The sequence below is a fragment of the Haliaeetus leucocephalus genome, unplaced genomic scaffold (assembly GCF_000737465.1).
Source record: "Haliaeetus leucocephalus isolate CR32 unplaced genomic scaffold, Haliaeetus_leucocephalus-4.0 Scaffold849, whole genome shotgun sequence".
NCBI lineage: Eukaryota > Metazoa > Chordata > Aves > Accipitriformes > Accipitridae > Haliaeetus > Haliaeetus leucocephalus.
The window spans coordinates 5,236,348-5,255,703 of NW_010973285.1; the positions used below are offsets into that span (position 1 = coordinate 5,236,348).

Consider the following 19,356-nt stretch of genomic DNA (forward strand, 5'->3'; position numbering starts at 1 on the left):
CATGTCTCTAGGGTCCCACCTTCCCTCCCCATACCCATGCACCCATTCTTGCCCCAGTCATAAATCTCTTTGAATGAGCTCCAGCATCATGGAAGTGCTGCAGTTTGCCATGAAGCCATTGCTTCTCATCTGCTCCAAACTCCAACATTCCTGATTCAACTCCCTTCTCTCTGGGGAACTAATGAGAAGCCTTAAGTATGTGAAGACTATTATGCTGATGTGTCAGCACTTGCATTAACAGTGTCTTTCAGAATAATATGCTAACTTATCAACACAGCAAAAAGCCAAAAGATGAAAAGTAAGGCCTGAACATGAAATTATTCCTAAGTGTGCAGTAATTAAATTGCAGCTCTCAGCATGCATTATAGAACCACTCAAGGTAACATTTCTGTAACTGCCTACAGTATAAAATGTTAGGTTCCAAGTATAAAAGGAAATCTGTACAGGAAAATGAACAATATTAATAGCTCATATAGTTCAAGAGAAAGCTTCAACCCTGGGCAGCTGCTAGATGAGAGTATCTTGTCTCTGAGTGAGTAGTTCAAATTTATGTTCAAACCAGTTATAAGTCAATCCATTCAACAGTGTCAGATTTAACTTCTGAGTCCAGACTATTAATCAACATGTCAAAAGAGAAGCAGAGTAATTGTTTTGCCCATAATATCCAGTAACTAGAAGGCTGGCAGAAGCACTTCACTGGTTCTAAAGCCAAGTGTATACTAGGTTATAATATGGAAACACCTACTTCCATTATCTGTGTTTATTTATGGAATTTATCAGAAATTTAGAGACAGTCAAGAAAACTAACAAAAAAAGACTGCCTTATTTTTCTCCTGTTACAGTACAGCAAGCAGTTTCCCCTTAATAGCAAAAGCCAACCTAGCACTTAGGCAAAATGCCTACCGGAAAAAAAACATGAGGTTGATTCATTGTGTATATTCTTGTGGTTACCACTGACTTCTCTTGGAAGGGCACCAGATGTAGCTTTCTGGTGGCAATAAAACTGTTCGTACAGCTTGTTGCAAACTGCCTGCCACCCTTGTTCCGTCAAAGATCAGGAGCACGTTACAGTGCAAAGCACCCAAGAGATGCACTGATTCAATGAACGAAGACTCCCCAGAAAAAAAGACTCAGCTGCATTAATCCTACTCAGCTCAGGAACCCCTGCTGTAGTTTTAAAGCTGCTTCATCCTCCAAGAGAAGGAATTACCTTTGTCTTCACTATTGCTTTAAACAAAGCAAACAGCTACACACAGAACCAGAAACAGTGGGCAGAGGGGGTGGGAGTGGAGGGGCATAAAAGCCTCATGAAATTTCTTTTTTTGAAGCAAATTCAAAGTACTCATTTTCAAGTAAATTAATTTTAGGCATGACTAATGTAAATGTGACTATATTAATTTATCCTCCTGTTAGGACTATATTAACCCAGTTCATGTTTTGAGATACCTTTTTTATAAACTCTTCTTTTACATCACGGCTAACTGCACTAAAACTCCAGAACCAGCATGTGAATCTGTCATCTTCCTTCAACACACTTCACAAGTGAATACTATACAGTAGGAAATAAGTAAAAATACTTTGCTGTTTTAACTTTGATTTTTGTTGTTATGATTCTTCTATAAAAGTACTTTACAGTGCACTGCCTGAAGTTTCACAGATAAAATTAGAAAAAACACAAAAGGTGTTTACTATAGATTTACTTACATTTACTTACACTCACCATGTTTACTCATAGGAAAGCTCAAAGAAAGGAATGGGAATAAATAAAAGGCAAAAGGCCAATTTTATTTTAAAGCAAGTGTCTTGTACACTTTTGTAGTGCATGTTAAATGTATTCTTAAACCTCCTGACACTTCTGAATGTTGAAAGGATTCACAGTGACTGGGAAGTACCCCATTCATTTTTAATACGTGTGTGTAAGATACAATACAGTAAATAGCACAGCTATGAAAGTACTAGCTTTGAATCAGGCAATAAGACTCACTTGAGAAGGTGTACTTGTTAGCTCCATCTTTTCTTGGGATTTTTCCTTTGCTAGTCGTGCAGCTTCTTTGAATTCCTGAAATTTTTCAGCAAACTGAAGGTACATATGTTTAAAAAAAAAAAAAGGAAAAAGAGAAAGAGTAGGCGTGAAGTAGTACATTACATGCAGAACAGAATGCTGTACTTAACATTTTACAAAGACAAATTCTGTCAGTAGAATTTTTTAAATTTTTCTCCTTATTAGATACTCATTTAAGTGAGTTACACAGTGATACACCTTTTAGTACTTTTCAGACATAATGTGTACACTGTTTATATGTCAGGAAAATTATGATGCAATGAAGTTTCATCTGTTGCTGACAGTGTTAAAAAACCTCACCTCAGAGATGGCTAATAATAGCGCCAAGCTGCCTTACACAGCTGCTTTCAGATTCATGTTTTAGTCTCCTCCTGACAACAAATGATCTGGTTCTGAAGCCTACTGTGGTCACTATTAGCCTAGAGCTTTCAATGGGCTTTGTTCTTCTATGACTGAAACAACACTGATTTCTTTCCAAATTTTAACAGCATTTATAATTTTAACAGCTAATTAGGAAAGCAGCAGTGGGAATATTGAGTCAAGTTCATTTCTTGATTGTTCATTGACATCAATCCAAATTCACTGAACTAAACACTTGCATATACTGAACACTAAATTCAAGGATTGCCCATTGAACTGCCATATGAAGCTTGATATCAATGCTACATGTCCCTCTTCAAAAAAATGGCTAAAGCAGCAATTTAGAAATACATGCACTCTTAAACTTGAGATTAAGTCAGTTTATTAAGAATAGGGCCTAGTTTCTCTGACTAGAGAAAAACTTGGCTTCATACATCTCAGTTTGATGCTACACTAATTGCTGTAGTAGCCAAGCATTTGTTTTTGTTTCCTAGTGCTTTTATACAGAACATTATCTTATTATGATCAGCTTAAGACTGAAATGATTCTGCAAAAACATTGGAAGCTTCACCAACAGCTTCTACATCTCTCCAGCAGCACCATACAAAGAAATTGTTTTGCAATGCATGTATTTAGAAAGCACAAAGGCTACCCTTTGTGTGACACAATCTCCTCAACTATTTTCAGTCAGAATTTCACTTGCTATGCAAGACACAAAAAACCTTATTGTCTTTAAACTTTTCCTGGTAGGCTATTAGTATTTGAGGAAATATCATTTCTCTCCACTTGTATCCTATATTTCATCTGTCAGGTTATTTAAAAGCATACATTTCCTGAATATATAAGGAGACAAAAGATACCACCATGAAAGTCTAACCCAGCATCAAAAAACATCACAGAACAGATGCTAAGATTGTCAACAGATCACCAGAACTAGATGATACTTATTTAAGACTTGTACATAGACCTCAAAATCTGATGGGTAACCTATTATTTAAATCAGCTTTTAGACCAGAGAATTTGTAAATGGAAAACATGATGCTGAGGTTTAGAATAAATGGCTGAAGACATACAAGGCAGTAGATACGACCTTCTGTATCGCAGTGGTAGAAACTGTAAAAAAAATACGTAATAGACAGATAAACAGGTAACAGCCTAAGAAAGAGCCAACAAGGCTAATGTAGTGGAAATTTTCACAAATCTAGAATTTCTTGAAATAAGTCAGGTGATGGATAACAGCAACCTCTTGATGAAATTCCTGAATAACAAAGATGAGATCTCATGGTATGAAAGGAAAGGTTCTCTGTAGGATCAATATTTTAAAGAAAAGATGAAAAATTGTGCAGGGAGACTACAAGAGGCTCTCACAAGTATCTGTGGTGGCACTTTTGCCATTTAGCATACTCTTAAGTTATACGGAATAAAGCAGGTCAACTAATTCAAAGGTGTAAGACAGACAGCAAACCTGAAAAGGAATATTTCGTCTCATTCATCAGGATACCATCAAAAGCACAGACTTATACTGTGAATGAGAAAGAGGTCTCATTTTTTTCTGAAGATCATGGAACATTCCATTCCTCCTACTGCAGCAGCAAGAGGGACTCTGCTAGCAATCCTGATCCTGCGGAAGGAGTATTCTTCAATACAGGAATCATTCTTCAGGTATCACCGACTTCTGGTGGAACAACCTCGAGGTGAATTTGTGGTCTAACACATTAAGAAAAGGTCTAATGAAGATAAATAAATGTTTAATTAATTATCTTCTGTACTGTTTGTGTGTGAAGTTCATTAGAGTGCCAGTATTTCTGTATCAGATATTCTCACTCCACTAATTCTCAGTCACAATAATTGTACAGAAAGAGGTTACCGCTGTTGCACTCTACACTAATAATTAGTTTAGAAGGACAAAGGCATATGAACCAAAACCAAATAGTCCAGAAGTCAAACATTTACTGTAAGCTAAGCAGACAATGATCTGAGAACAGTTTACTCTATTTGCTCTGATTATTTGCTTCATTAACCTGTTGAAATCAGTGACAGACTAGACTAAATTTTTTGTGGTTGCAGGCTGTCTTTTGCTCCCTGGAACTTGAAATATTTCACTGGGGCCAACAGACACTACTGTATAACAAATTATATACAACAGGGCCATCCACTTAAAGACTTTGATAAATCAAATACAGAAAAAAAGTTCCAGAATCAACTTTTAAGACAAACTACATGCAACCTGTTTCTGAACAAATCCATTAGTAGTTTATTTGTTAGCTCTATTACTAATATCCCATAGTAACCTGAGCCTTAAATTAGATTTCATGTCCTACAGTGCTAGGTGTCCCATAGAGTGCTCTGATAAACCTGACTACAATGCCAGTGCACAGACGAGAGAGTTAGTAATCTGAGCAGAGAGACGAGATGAGAAAGAGAATATAGATGTGATTTGCCTAAAGCCACACAGCAGATCCAGGGTTTCCAATTCAGCTTTTCTGATTCCAAGACCAACATATCTACCAAATCCAGTGACTGAATAGGCTGTAGCCTAAAGAAAAGTTTCCTTTCCCCACCAAATACGTTTGTTAATTTTAAAATAACACAGAAAGTTTTACCTTTATGAATTTTAGTAGCAACTATCAGCAGTTTCTACTCACATGAATGTCAGTTTGATAATTATAATATAATATAACAGGAACAGTTTGCTGAAAAGGTCCTGAAGATTCATCACTATAAGCTTCAGAAAAGGTCTGTGACTTGGTAGTTTTCTCAACAGGTTTGCGTATTCTCATAAAACACAGCAATTTGACTAACTGCTAATCAAACACATACTTAATACAAAATATCTACTGTAGCTTTTCCAATTATTTTTGCAACAATATAAAGTTTTAAGCCAAGGTTAACATCCATATGAGGGCAGTGAAAGAATGGAATTGCAACTGTAAATAAGAAGGCAGTAAGTACCACATGGGGAGAGCAAGAAAAGAGTCAACCCAAAATATTTTCACTGGCAAGGATAACCTAATGTTTAAAGTCAGGCAAACACAGAGTGTGCATGACTACAGCATGACACTTTGCCACCAAAGAAGCATTCTGTCATTAAGTAAAACAAACTAGTCTATGAGAGAGGTAAACTAAATTAGCATTTCTGCAAAATTCATTGAAATATTAAGAAAAGTTATTACCACATTGGTAAGCAAGTGCCTCTAGGATATACACACCAATTTAAGTAAGTGACAAAGTTTCCAAGTTCACTGAAGCAATGATAGGTGCACAAACGCACATGGAATATTAGTCACCATTCAGAATTTCCTGTGCTTGTGTTGCTTCGTGGAAACGAAAGCTATCTGATTATGAAACGAAGAAATATTACAAGTGTAACACTTGTCCAAATAAAGCAGATGTATTGGTTCTCATTTTAATGGTTTTCTAACAGGCCCATGCTTATCCTTGGATAGTGACAATTACTTTCTCAAAAGGACTGGTATGATTACTTTTTTTTTAAATAACATGCCAGTCATTATTCTTTACTTAAACATGTACTATATATTCCTTTTCTTGCACTTGGGTTTCCAGATCTTTTGTATACTTCAAAGAGGAAAATTCTCTGCTCAATGTAGAGATGTTCTTAAACTGAACTGAAATTCCTCTTCTGAAGAAAAATGATACTGGCTTGTACAGGTTCCTGGACCCATCTACCGGAGTAGTATCAACAGCAATAGGTATTGTAGAAAGGGTGCTCAGAGGAACTATACCATCAGTTTGAGAAACAGGGGTTACTGCTTTCCTTGGAATAAGGTGTACTTCCCCTCCTGCACAAGTAGACCAGAAAAAAACCTGCACATATGGCACAGAGTTCCTTTAGTAAAGACTTCGACTCTTGTATTCCAACAGGAAAATGTAGTTTTCTTTTACACTGAATGTATTTCCCACTAGCTTTACTTTAAGCCTGCAGATGTTGAAATATCTGTAATTTGATACACTACATAGTAGAAAAGTGAAAGTGAATATGGCTCAAAAAGACAAAAATGCATCTGAAGACTACCAACAATTTTTTTTTCTCGTAGATCTAAATATAGAAGAAACACTAAATTGTCTATTCCTTTAAATTCTGTCATGAATACCTGTAATGGAAGAACAACTTTTAAAAAAGAGAAACCTAACGAATGAGTAATTAGAAAGCACTGACAACATACACTGTGATAGCTTAAATCTCCCTTCTTTCCTCCACCAGTTAAAAGTATGTTTGGAGGTACCACACTTCATCTTCACTTTTTACATCATACGGCTCGATACCAAACATTTTTTTGTAAAGAACATTTTTTTGTAAATTGTTTTTAAATAACAACAGTAGGGAGCACTGAGTCAAGATACAAGGAGCAGGAATCAAATATTCTTAAGCCACTTGACTAGCTGAATAGTGGCCACTGGTCATACTTACTTTCGAAAGGTGATGTTCAGATGAAAATCCCAAGCCATAGACTGTATTCGCCCTGCTGTCTGCCCACTGACCAAACTTCTGGGATGTTTTAGTAAATGTCATGTTGGGGGTGATAGTGCTATTTATTATTGCCTGAAAAAAAATAATAGTTGTAAAAAAAGAGTTTTGTCATTTTGATTTTTTCTTTTTAAAGACTACTCATAATTGAAAATGCCAATATTGTAGTCAAGTACCTGTGTACACTGTATGAGACACACTGGGAACAAAGAAAGAGTTTTCTAATTCAGTCACAGCTAAACTTACAAAAGCATATTTTCACATACATTCTGTAAAAGGAGCAAAAGCTGGGCAGGGGGCACCTGTTTGCAATTCCAAGTAGTCATTTAGTAGTTAGCAAGTCTAAAAAAAGGCATTGCATAGGCTAATGAGATCAGAATAGAAGAAGCAGCAAAGTCCTTTTTTGTCTCACAAGTGTATTTCTTCATCCCCTAAGGCAATGCCTCTCAAGCTCCACTGTAAACTTCACTGTTGCACTCCCCCTACCCATGCTGCATATGCTATTCTCACTGGAAAAGATGCAATAAAACAAGAAGCACAATTTCTTCTTAAGTTTCTGTGTTACAAGAATCTGTTTTTTCTTTATACATACACAAGCATGCCTAACACTGACAGGGTCATACACCAACTATAGAAGAGTTATTGTTAGAATCATTTTTCTTCTCTAGTTCTTGTTATATACAGGACGGAAGAAGCACATCCTCCAGCATACAAATTCTGCCAAAATAAACAAATCTCAAAATGCAACTATTAGATGATATGCTGGTACCACTAAAAGCACCTAAAGCTTCACCATGGATTTCAACAGTATTTCCATCACATTAAAGCTTGTCTAGCATACTCTAAATCTGCTATGTGGAACTGTCCAGCTGACTTAAAGTATGTCAGGATTAAGTCTTATAGTGACACCAATGGGTTCCATTTAACTAAAAAACTGATGGTTAGTAAAGTTTATGACCAGTCAACATGAACAAGAAAGACTAGCCATAAACCCAAAGATATGTGTATTTGAAGTGAAATGCAGGCACACTTTCTCATCTGTCTGGTTTCAGACACCTTTGTTAAATAATTCACAACCCTTTTCATGAATCACTGGTGCTTTGCAACACCCACGTGAAAGAGAAAGCCCTTAAAACTTCCCAGAAAATAGCACACACTGTGAGCAAAACAATTCAGCCAGAATCTTTCTTACATGTCAGTTACTGTGCTCCAAAGGTTATTGTCAGTATGCGCCCTACTGCAATTGTCTTACAGTACTGAGTTAGGAATCTTTTGAACATCACTGTGTATGTTTCCTGCTTCCATGAAATCAAAACCCCTGCCTCACCCCTGGCAAGTTAAAGTCAGTGATTACTGAAGAATCCTAGAGCAGCAACAAAATCCACAGGGTCCAAACCATCTTCTCTGTCATAAATAAAGACTCTTTCTTTTATTCTTTGAATAGCAGGAACTGTATAGATACATAGAGAATAACAGTATTTTCTCAGGATGGGGACAGTGAGCAACTTCAACATCAGAGAGACCAAGTACTGCTCTCCCAAGCCCAAGATCTTCTAGAAGTCAAAATCAGTCTATACTTCTTGTGTGAGATGGCCTTCTGGGTGGATATTAAAATGAGTATTTATGGAGTTTACTTAGCACCCTTTGCTTTTGCTGAGATTTGGGTAGCACTGGAGCACAGCTACCATCAACATAAAATTTTCCCTGAATTCTACAGGACAAGCCTGAAAAATTTACAGCTGAGGGGCCAGCTAAGCCCACAAACAGCTCCCATATGCATATAGTGATTCTCAGATGAAGTGGCAGAGAGGAATATTGTAAGAAAGTTCAGAAGAACACATTGTATCGTAACACATAGAAAGACAAGCGAAAATACTGCAGCACAGACGAATTTAACAAAACTGGCATCTTCTCCAGTGGCTTTGGCAGCTCCACTATCTTGCATTAAATTAGAAGAGCAAAACTGGATGTAGCTGAGGATATCAAAGAGGCAGTTCTCTGATAACCTTTGCCTCAAAATGCAAGTTTTGGCTACTGTTGTGAACAATTGGAGAATTTTGGAATGCCTGAAAGCTTACATTTGAAGCAACAAGCCTCATCAGGTCAAGGACAGGATTTGCTGTGTGATCAGAGACTGAAGAACTACCTCCAGCATTAATTGTCCACAAAACACCTCCTCCGATTTTCATACAGGAGAAGCTGGTTAGCGAAGTTACTGGTAATTCAAACACCATTCTCCTCTCTCTAGGCATAAGGTTCAGAGCCCATATAAAGCCAGCAGGCTTGCACTTGCACTATGGCCTCCATCCAACTGACCTCATAGAAAACAGCTGTCTATGCCAGACAGGACAGAAGAGAGAGTGTGACACAGGGACGTGGACTTCTTGGAAAGGAGGTGTTCTGGAGCTCTTTTTTTGTTGTATGCTTCTTGTCTTCCTGTGCACTGTTAGTGCTTGGAAGCCCACTTTTGAAATAACCTGGTTGAAGCCCAGAACAGAGCTGTGCAAGTTCACTTAATGCTCAATCTCTCTTGCTATGGAAGCTGTCAACAGTAACATGTTTGAAATTAAATATCCTGGGGTCAGTATAGAAAAAAAGTCTTCCTCCCAATTCAAGCTCTAGCTCTGTTGTCTAGCTTCATGAAGCCCTAGTTCCATCCATTGATTAATTTTGAACTTACATGACAGATTTGAGAGTGTGTGTCATGGATGTAACTTCCTCAGTGTAGATGACTCTGAAGACACAGACTTAGGACCTCCAAGCAAGAGGCAGGTTTAAAGCCTGCAGAACTGGCGTTTGCTGCAGTGACAGTGGCATATCTGATTGCAAATTAAACCAGTGAAAAACCGTGGAGAAACCAACTGGTTCTTAGCTGAGACTGCTCCCTGCTTCAGCTGACCGCATGGCTGGATGCACAAGAGAGAACCCAGAACAGGCTGCCTGGACCAGAATGGGGTTATCTGTTCTGACAGTGGTCTCCATTTAGGCTGGGTTACAGTGACTGCCAAACTGCTTCCTTGCTATGGAGAAAGGTAGGAAGAAAACTTAAAAAAAAAAAAAAATATTGTATTGATTAAAAGTTCCTGTGATTCTTCCCTTTATTTTCCAGAAGAGAAAAATAAGGAGGCTCCACTCCAGTAGACAGCATTAGTCCAAAGACAGCAAGTTTCTCACTGGGAAGACTACATTCACATCCAAGTGATACAAAAGAGTCCTTTCATTAGATTTACCAATTTTACAAGGAAATCAAGGCCTTCAATCCTCTCTGAATTAAAAGCATTAGGATGCTAGACTTCTCACGTCCTAAATTAATTATGCTTTTAAAAACTGCAATGCTAGAGCATACTATGGATACAGACAGTGTCAGCTACTTCTGGAAAATACTAGATCCTTCATATCTTCAGCTAAAAAAAAGAAAAATTATTTTTTAAATTAGAATTTGTAATTAAGCCTGTCTTGTCTACCTAAATAGATAATGCTTTAACTGCTCTCCTCTACGCCAGATTTCACTGTAGAGTTACCAGTATAATAAGTGTCAAGTATTTCATCAACTTTTAAGAATGTTGTTAGTATAAATGTGCAAGAATATCTTAAAAACAGAACAGAGTCAATCTGACAGGCAGACATTTAGCTTTTGAAGAAAACTGATTTTTTTTATCTTTAGATTTTGTTGGAATAGTAAAATGGCTTTCATGTCTTCCTTTCATATTAGTTTAGCTATGAGAAAACAGGGCATGTGTCTTAGCTGTTCATTTTACTGATTGCAAACCCAGCAGCTGCAAGATACACAGCAGTGGACAAATATGGTTTTATCTTGTGCTAAAATTGATGGCAATAATAATTAAGACACATGGTATTTTTTTCACTTCTTCAAAGGAAGATCACTGAAGACCTGTGCTTACAGGCCTTACTTAAAACGTGTATTTAGCACTGAACAGGTTAACACTTTAATGTGTGACTATTTTATAACAGTCATTAAAATGTAAAGATCTTCTACTGCAGTTACACTGGTAGGAGACTTGACTCAGAAATAATATATACAAGGCTTATGGAATCTACAGATTGGAAAACCACTCCTTTCTAGAGTCTTCTCTTGTTTTAGATGAGCACAAATTATTAGAGTTTTTTCCCTATCTTGCATCTGTGAAAATTAATCTCCTTTCTTTTCTCAGTGAACAGAAAAAAGAGCAGGAGTCTGGGAATAGTCCTAGTGTCTGTCTGCAGTGTTACTGGAGAAATAATGGAGGCTTCCCTCCATCACCTAAGAGAAAGAAGTACTAAAACACATTTTCCCAAGGAGCTATGAAATGACTATGTAATTAATGTGAACTGAAAGCCTTAGCAACAACTGCTCAGTGTTGTCATGTCATATAGTGTAAGAAATTTTACTTTTCAGGCTTTCTCTTATTCCTAGAGTGGTAGGAGAAAAAGGTTGCATAAAAGATACTTACTCAAGAGGTCACAGAAACCAGCCTCAAGTTCTATCAGATAATTTGCATCAGGATCTCCAGGCCATGGGCAACAGGGATCCAGATACTGTACATGACTATAAAATACGGCCTGTATACTGACACCTTATGGTCCTGTAACATTTTCTGGAGTCAGGTTAGAGGGAGATGCATCACTTCTTGTATAAAGTATTTTAAGAGGTGACTGTAGCTTCAGAAAACAACATTACATAGAATGCATTAAAAATAAGCAGAACTTGCTTCTATAGGAGCTATCTCAGCTGAATCTGGCTCACAGACCCATTGACAGGGAAGAAGGAAAAAAAAAACCTCTCTCAAAATAAACCAAAGGGCCCCACAAGCAAATTCAAGTGGGAATCTGCAATGTACAAAAGCATCCCTCAGAGGTGAGTGAAGTTCAGGTCTTAAAAATGTCCTTTTGTTTTCAGGAAGAAAGATTTAATGACTTTCAGGCAATCAGTAAAGAAGTTAAGTTTTATCCAGGAATCTTACTGAAACCCACTGACCTAAAGAGAGGGAAGGGTGTGGGACAGAAATAGGATTATCACTCAAATCTAAAGTATCTCTCTCTCAAACTTTCCTTACTGCAGTCTAGGTGAACATACATGTGAGTTGCCATCACTTACTGACTTACTGCTCAGCTCCTGAGCCGTTGTAACTGAGCAGCCATATGCACATTGTTCTCTCCACCATACAAACCCACAGGGTGCTGTAAACCCCACCAGCACCAAGGTATACAATAAAACCTGGTTGGACCTATTCCCTTCAAGGGAGGGGCATGACAGCTTCAAAACCAGTATGGTTCAACAGGTGGTTTTGGCCACTGGCAACATGTGCATTCAGGACATTTTCAATGTAAAATTTATTTTTTAAAAAAACAACCATAAAATCATCTTTATTCAGTTTAATTTTAAAACTTAAATGGGAGAATTAAATTGCATAGTTTTTTCTCCTTTGCAAATTTAACGCTTCTGTCTAACCAATCAACAATATAAGGCATTGCAAGCTCAGACGCCAATAGTGGTACTGACGCCCAGCCGTATGTCATATAGCAGAGACACTATCTTGATGCACTCCAAACTCAAGAATGCTTTATATTTATATTTAGCCCTTTGTACATACTACATTGTATATATGCAGACATGTTAAAAAAGATGGGGCTTTAATCAAAAATAAAATTTCTCTGGGAATTATCCTGAAAACCTCTTTGAAATTCTTCCATGGGTCCCCTTGCTATTCACCTGTGTTTGTTTCAATGCCTAACACAATGGCTCTTTCTTAATTATGACTGGGATCCTAGATCTTAGTCAGACCTCTAACACTTGGATTAAAACATTATTAGGATTGCAGCAATCACAGACAGAGTAAATAAAAGTGAGACTGCATTATCAATACGCCTTGCCAATAGTATTGCAAATGTAAATGAAACACTGCAGTTGACAAAAGAACAAATAAATAGATGAACAACTGCTTGACAATTTAATTCAGCAGCCACTTTGCAAGAGTTGCAGCTTTGGACAAAGGCAGAGGAACCCCAGTGGACACCAGAATAAGGATTCTGTAAACTGTGCAGATCAGTTAAGTTGCTACAGATTACAACTGGTAGTCTTGATTTTATACAGCATCTAGTTCCAATCCCAAAGTCTTTATTTATAGTCACACAAAAGGTATTTTAATTACTTGACAGAACTAAAAGAATCATTTGAAGGAAGGCTGGGAAGAAAAAAAACAAAGTGAGAGTTAACTTTGAAAAATTCTGGTAGGCTTTGATACCAGAGTCTCAATCACTTAAAGTAGTATCATACAGAGATCTTTGACTATGAGGTCTATTTCTGTATACTTCTTTACGATAGAAATTCTCTTTCCTCATTTAAAATAACAATACTCTGTATATTTTTAAAAAATGAAGTTACCGGTAATATTTTTCAGCTTTCAATAAACAGCCACAAAATCTCTGAGAATACTACTATGTTAACAGAGCATTTCAGTTCCAACCATCATGAACTGATGCATCTCTAGAAGTTGCAACTGAAAGTCTCTTGAAAGGATTAGAACTTTTGACTACGCTCTGTACGTATCTTTATTGTCCTTATTGCAGAGTTTTCTGATGTGCTGTTTGTAAAGTTACTGTTTTTATACCCACTTGGGGTAGAACCAGTCAAGTATTTTCTCCATGTCAGATTAATTTCTTAGACAAGGTTTCTTAAAACAGCAGCTCAATACATTATCCTTCCTAATTAAAAAAAAAAGAAAAAAAAAGAAAAAACACTCCCCAGAAAATCCAAACCCAAACCAACTGAGTTTTGATAAAAGCTTACCATGGAGAGCTTTATTAGGAAGGAATCCTCACATTCTCTACAGCAAAAAAATTGGAAGATTACATAACAAAGGATTTCCTAAGTGATTATGGGCACTGAACAGATGTCCTTCATAATGCTGAAGCAAACAATATTGACAGAACATTGAATGAGGAGATGAAAACAGGTTATTGTAACGCTATTTGTACTTTTTAGTGCATTTCACAGGGAATGTCTTTTTAGCCTAAGTAATAGGTCATCACTTAAATGCAGCAATAGAGTTATCAAAGTAAATATGAACACATGGAAAATAGCATTTTTGAATAAACACTTAAAACATGTAATGAAGTATTTAAAACATGTAATGAAGCCATGTTACCATTTTAACATGTCAGTAATCTGTTACTCAGATATTAACAAAAGCATCTGAGGAAGGACATCACACTAGAAAATAAATACAAAAACTGATGAAGCAAGCAAGTTTTCTGAAATAAAACTTACCTTTGAGCCATCCAAACTGATTATCCTGTAGACATTTCTTGTGCTGTCATAGAAGTAGGACACAGTAACAGCATGCTTGCTGGTGGGAACCCAGTTTTTCTTAGTGTTCGGGTCAATCTGGAAGACATGAGCTCGGGTGCTGAAGATGGGTTGTTCCCTGAAGGACAGACAGTAAAAATCATGAATCTAATTTGTACCTAACATTGTTGCACACAAGTTATCTGCCAGTTGTGCCCACCAGGGTGTACACATTTCACTTTGCATGATAATTTTTTCCTAAGAACTTCTGTATGTGATGCTGCATTAAGCAGACAAGTGCATTAATATACACTTGCAAGCAAAATGCAAGCCTTCCAAGGCAAAAATCCGCACCCAGCTGTAAAGTCAGATAAAGAGAGACATCTCTAATTAGATTCAGCCCTGTCCCATCATCTTCCCAGCCCTCACCCTCCATCCACCCCTTTAAACTAACTGGCATTAATACATGTATAACTTCATCTCATTACACTGCACACTGCAGAACGTGTATGACTTTAAACCCCCTTCTCAAATATCTTTTAATACCCTCGTTATTCTAATCAATTTTAGCCATAATCTGAAACTGAACTGGCTGAGTCAATGCAATTACTATGAAACTTACATTAATTAAGGCCAGGAAAATGTGTTGTGAAACCCTCACTCTTTGGACCTTCACACCTGAACATTTTCATAGCAACACTAAATATGTGTAACATACGTGGTTTGAAGTTAACTGGTTAGCAACTAAAATTGTGTAAGGTAAAAAAAACCTACTGTACTTTAGAATTTACAACTTATTTTCCCCATGATCATTACCAGGATGTAGAGCATTGCACAGAAATCTAAAAATATTTTAATATCACTACAATAGTTGTCAGTTCAAATTTAGCTATGTTTTAGCAACAAATAGATTGCTGTATTCTTCAGGGAACGTTGCCATCAAATCCCAAAGATACTAAGTCCCAGAACTTTAAGTTGGACTTAACTTTTTAGGTTTTCGGACTCTTGTTTTCTCCCAGTTCCAGGATATGAAGAAACATATCCTTTGTTCCTGCCCTCATTTTCCCTTAAGAGGTAAGTTTTTAATACATTTTTTCTGCCCAAAATAAAAGCAAAAGAAAAAACTAAGATTCTGGGTACTCATAGTCAAAGGGTTTTAATCTGGCCTCATTACAAAGGGATACATGTGAGCTCTCAGAAATATCTCTACTGCTTGGCAGCAAGAGCAGCTGAAACCAGCAGCTTTCTGCAGCAGAATCCTATTACTCAGCTGGGAGTTAAGGCTCCCAGAAGCTCATCTGCCAGAAGATGTGGTGTTCTTCTACGTTGGGTGTTGGAAGAAGTGACAGAAGGATATAGAACAGACCAAAGACAGCAAAACAGCGAGTTTCAGTGAAAGCTAAAGAAGAAAGGCAGGCCCAGGGGATTAATGCACATGCTAGTCTTCCATACAAATGTCACTGTACCCTCAGCACCAACTCATCTTCTAAATCACCAAGCTATAGGAGGTTGGGTAGCTGTTTGCCTGATGCCAATCCCTTGCACGCAAAGGTTATGCAAAGGTGACTTTTATAGCCCTTTTGTTTAACAGAACCCTTACACTAATTCTTACCGCTCTTTCAAGTATCTACAATTACTTCTTCAATCATACTTAAACTTTAGTTCTTGTCTTCAATATTAGATACATTTTGCATTTACCTCCCAGTTAAGCATATCCAAATGTAATGTGATGAATATTACCACAATGCAACCAGTTCTTTAACTTTGGAAAGTTAAACCGCGCATCAAAACAAAAATCTTAGAAGCCTGACAATTATTTGGATGAAGATTGACATTGAAAGAAGAAAATAAAAGCTCTGACCACATTAACTAAAAAGACAAAAGAAGAGGTGAATCCAAATTGTAGATGTGTGGTTAATGAATACACATTTGACCAGCACTGATATTCAATTCTGTCACGGTACAGTTTATCACACAACTAGGACTTTCAACATACCACAGGTTAGGATTTTAATATGTACAAGGTAAGCGAAAACTATATGACTAAAGCAAGTAGGAGTGTCAGTAAAAGTCTGACCGTTCAGCCCTAAGGTGCTGCTTGCCTGCACTGTCAGCACAAAAAACTCCCATAGCCCCATCTGCATATACTCAATTTGTTTAACGAGGTGGCCTGCATATTCCTGCTACTTCCTCAGCAGTGTTGCTCAAAGACAAACCAGACCACTTCGCAGGGAACGTGCGTGGGTCTGGGGTATGCATTACAGTTAGGTATGGAACAGCGTAAATGAAGCTTACTTACAGTTTTTTAATCACTGCTGATAAAACTAGCATTACAGTCTTTTCTTTCCATATTTTAAATGAAACTACAGCTTTACTGAATGACAAGCCATCTACACTCTGTGGAAAAAGGATAGCTCCCTTCGTTAAACTAGCTGGATGATTTTGCCAGATTACAGGGGTAATCAGGATTTTTTTCTGACAAAGATGATAGATTTCAGATGTCTCTAGAATTAGAACCAACATTTTTACGCTTGATGATGAACATTTATAATGATTATTTTTCAAACAAATGGAAGTTATGCACCTTATATCTCCAGGACTAAATATGTTATCAAATCAGTCAGTGATGTGCTACTAAAGTAGCTACTAACGCTGCTGTACAATTAGGTCATCCGTACTTTTCTGTAGCAACATACTATAGAGCTACTTAAATTTTAGATTTGCTAAAATGTTCAGAAACAAACAAAAGGTAATATAAAAAACATATACGAGATTTGTAACTTCAGCTAATCGATCTTTACTCAAACTTTTTCTTCTTCCATTATTCGCAGAGGACATGATGCCCTCCCAGTCTGGAAGTTTCAGTTAATTCATCTTAACTAATATTAGTTATAAATGTATTAGTTAAATAGTTTCCGTTTTCCCTTGCTAAGTGCTCAGGCAAATTTATATATATACAAATTATATTTTATCATATATAACACTTATTTATATATTAAAAAAATTAAAAATCTACTTTTGCCTACACAGAGTTGAGATACAAAGAGAACAGCTTTAAATAAGAAAAAATAATCCTGTAAAAACCCCCTATCAGTTCCTTACTCATCACTCTCTCCTCTTCCTCTTTCAGTTTTCTCTTGTCATTCTTTCATTACCAGAAAGTATTTAGTATTCATTAAAGACACTAATTGGAACTAAGACAAGAACTCATTGCTAATTACAAAGAGAAGTCATTCATTTTTCCAGAAATATCCTGATGCTGAACAAAAAGAGAAGAAACTAGCAAGAATGCCATAGTAACACAATTTGACTATTAGAAGTGTCCGCTTGGGCATAGCAGAAACATTAAGGCTAGTAAGCTGCTGTTCTTAATTGGCTTAGACTGCAATGTTACAATGGTCAAACACAGACTAAAAAGAAGTGAGAAGTCCTCCTGGACTTGAGTGGCAATGCGAGGTCTAAAGAAGCATAAGATACCACTTAAGCAGGTAGAGTCACATCATTTTTTTCCATCATTGATACAGAAATCCATTCATTGATATGTGATCAGTCCTAGGCTAGGCTTAGGAGAAAAGCCTGTGTCCTAATAGTTGAATGAACAGTGTCTTCAACCATTCTTTCTATTTTGACATCTTAACACACCCTTTTCAAAAAAATACAGACTACTGAATCTAAGAACCTAAGGTTTCATTTTTCCACATTAGATTAATTTAAGCTTTCACAAAAGAAGTTCAAGTTAGTACAGAAGGTTAGAAAGAACTTTCCTTGCTAATCTATAATTAATATTTACCTTTTTAGAAAACGCATGTATTCTTTGAGAGGTCTGGTACTTCCAGACTATGCCAACACTAGTGCTGAAGACCTCCTTCCTCTTGTTTCTTTCCCCACACTGTTGTTTACCATGGCTCCAAAGTTATTTTCATCACCATAATACCTACAACTTCTCAAGGCTGGGATTCTGTTCTCTTAGTTACTGTAAAAACAAGGCCACTGAAAAGAAGGTATGAACTTCTGCAACATTAGTTCATGTCCTACTTGCCCCCCCTTACGGTGTGTTAATGATGCTTAAAAAAAAAAAAAAGTAAAAATTACACACACCCCTTCCTTCCACCTGCATACTGGGCTAAATTGACAGGGTTTCAGTAGGGAGGGTGCTGCACTGTGAGGGATGAGGTCAGGGAACTGCCCTGTGCAGACAAGAACAGACCAGGACTGAGGCTGGAGAAAAAAACAGACAAGGAGATGACACCTGAGCAGGGGCTGGAGCAAAGAGTTGCCCAAGCAGGAGCAAACAGCAGACATGGGAGCAGGTATAACACGGAGGTGACTGTGGCCCATGGAGGAATTGAGTTTAAAAGGAGAAAACAAAAAAAGAGCCACCACAGGCACTGACCGCCATCTTCTGAGCACTACCTGTGATAAGGGGCTGAGAGACCAGGAAGAGGTTGGAGAGATGTCTGCAGGGAAGATGAGGTGTCTTTTCTGTTTGTTTGTCTTCATCTTCATTGGCAATAAACTAAATTGAATTAAATTTCCTAAATCAAAATGGTTTTGCTGCGCATGACATTCCTGCCCTATCACAAACTAAAAAACAGACCTAAAACTTTATATAACAGCTTATTGGATCCCCAAAGCATTCAGATACACTAGAAGTTTTACATCTCTAAGCAGAGCTATTTTCTCTGACCCAAACGACAACAGGGGATGAATAAGCAGGTCCAGTGTGATGGAGTCATCCTACTCAGCTCAGCTTTGATAGCTCTACAGTATCTATCAAGTAATGAAAAGTCCATGAAAATGAATATTTATGTCAATCATTTCAGCGACTTCTATTTCCCCAATATGGATCTTAAAAACTCCAAAGTGCATTACCCAGATTTACTGTTTTTGATGCACATGGAGTCCACATACAAGACTGTTTTCAAGACTAGTCCAACAAAACGTGCCTACTACAACAAAATGTAGTCCTTTTCATCACACTTGCAAGTTGCAAACACAGCAAGATCCCACCATTCAGATTTCAGAGTTGCAGAGGAAGACGATGCCCTGTGCATCCAAAACCAAGCCAACATCCTTGTGCTCAGAACTGGAGTACAACCATGCTCCAAGTTCCCTATCCACAGTGGAGACTGGACAAAAAACTGTGCCTCCCTCAGCCCATTA

General features: G+C 37.3%; 1 protein-coding gene across 1 annotated transcript in view; it reads right to left on the minus strand.

The window, feature by feature from the left end:
- The window catches only part of HOMER1 (homer homolog 1 (Drosophila)), a 99,992-nt gene that overhangs the window by 59,543 nt on the left and 21,093 nt on the right, over positions 1 to 19,356 (minus strand). The window contains exons 3-5 of the mRNA XM_010582878.1: positions 14,176 to 14,361; positions 6,852 to 6,983; positions 1,985 to 2,077 (exon numbers count right to left, since the gene is read on the minus strand). Of these exons, the coding sequence (XP_010581180.1) occupies positions 1,985 to 2,077; positions 6,852 to 6,983; positions 14,176 to 14,361 (411 nt within the window). The remainder of the gene's footprint in view (positions 1 to 1,984; positions 2,078 to 6,851; positions 6,984 to 14,175; positions 14,362 to 19,356) is intronic.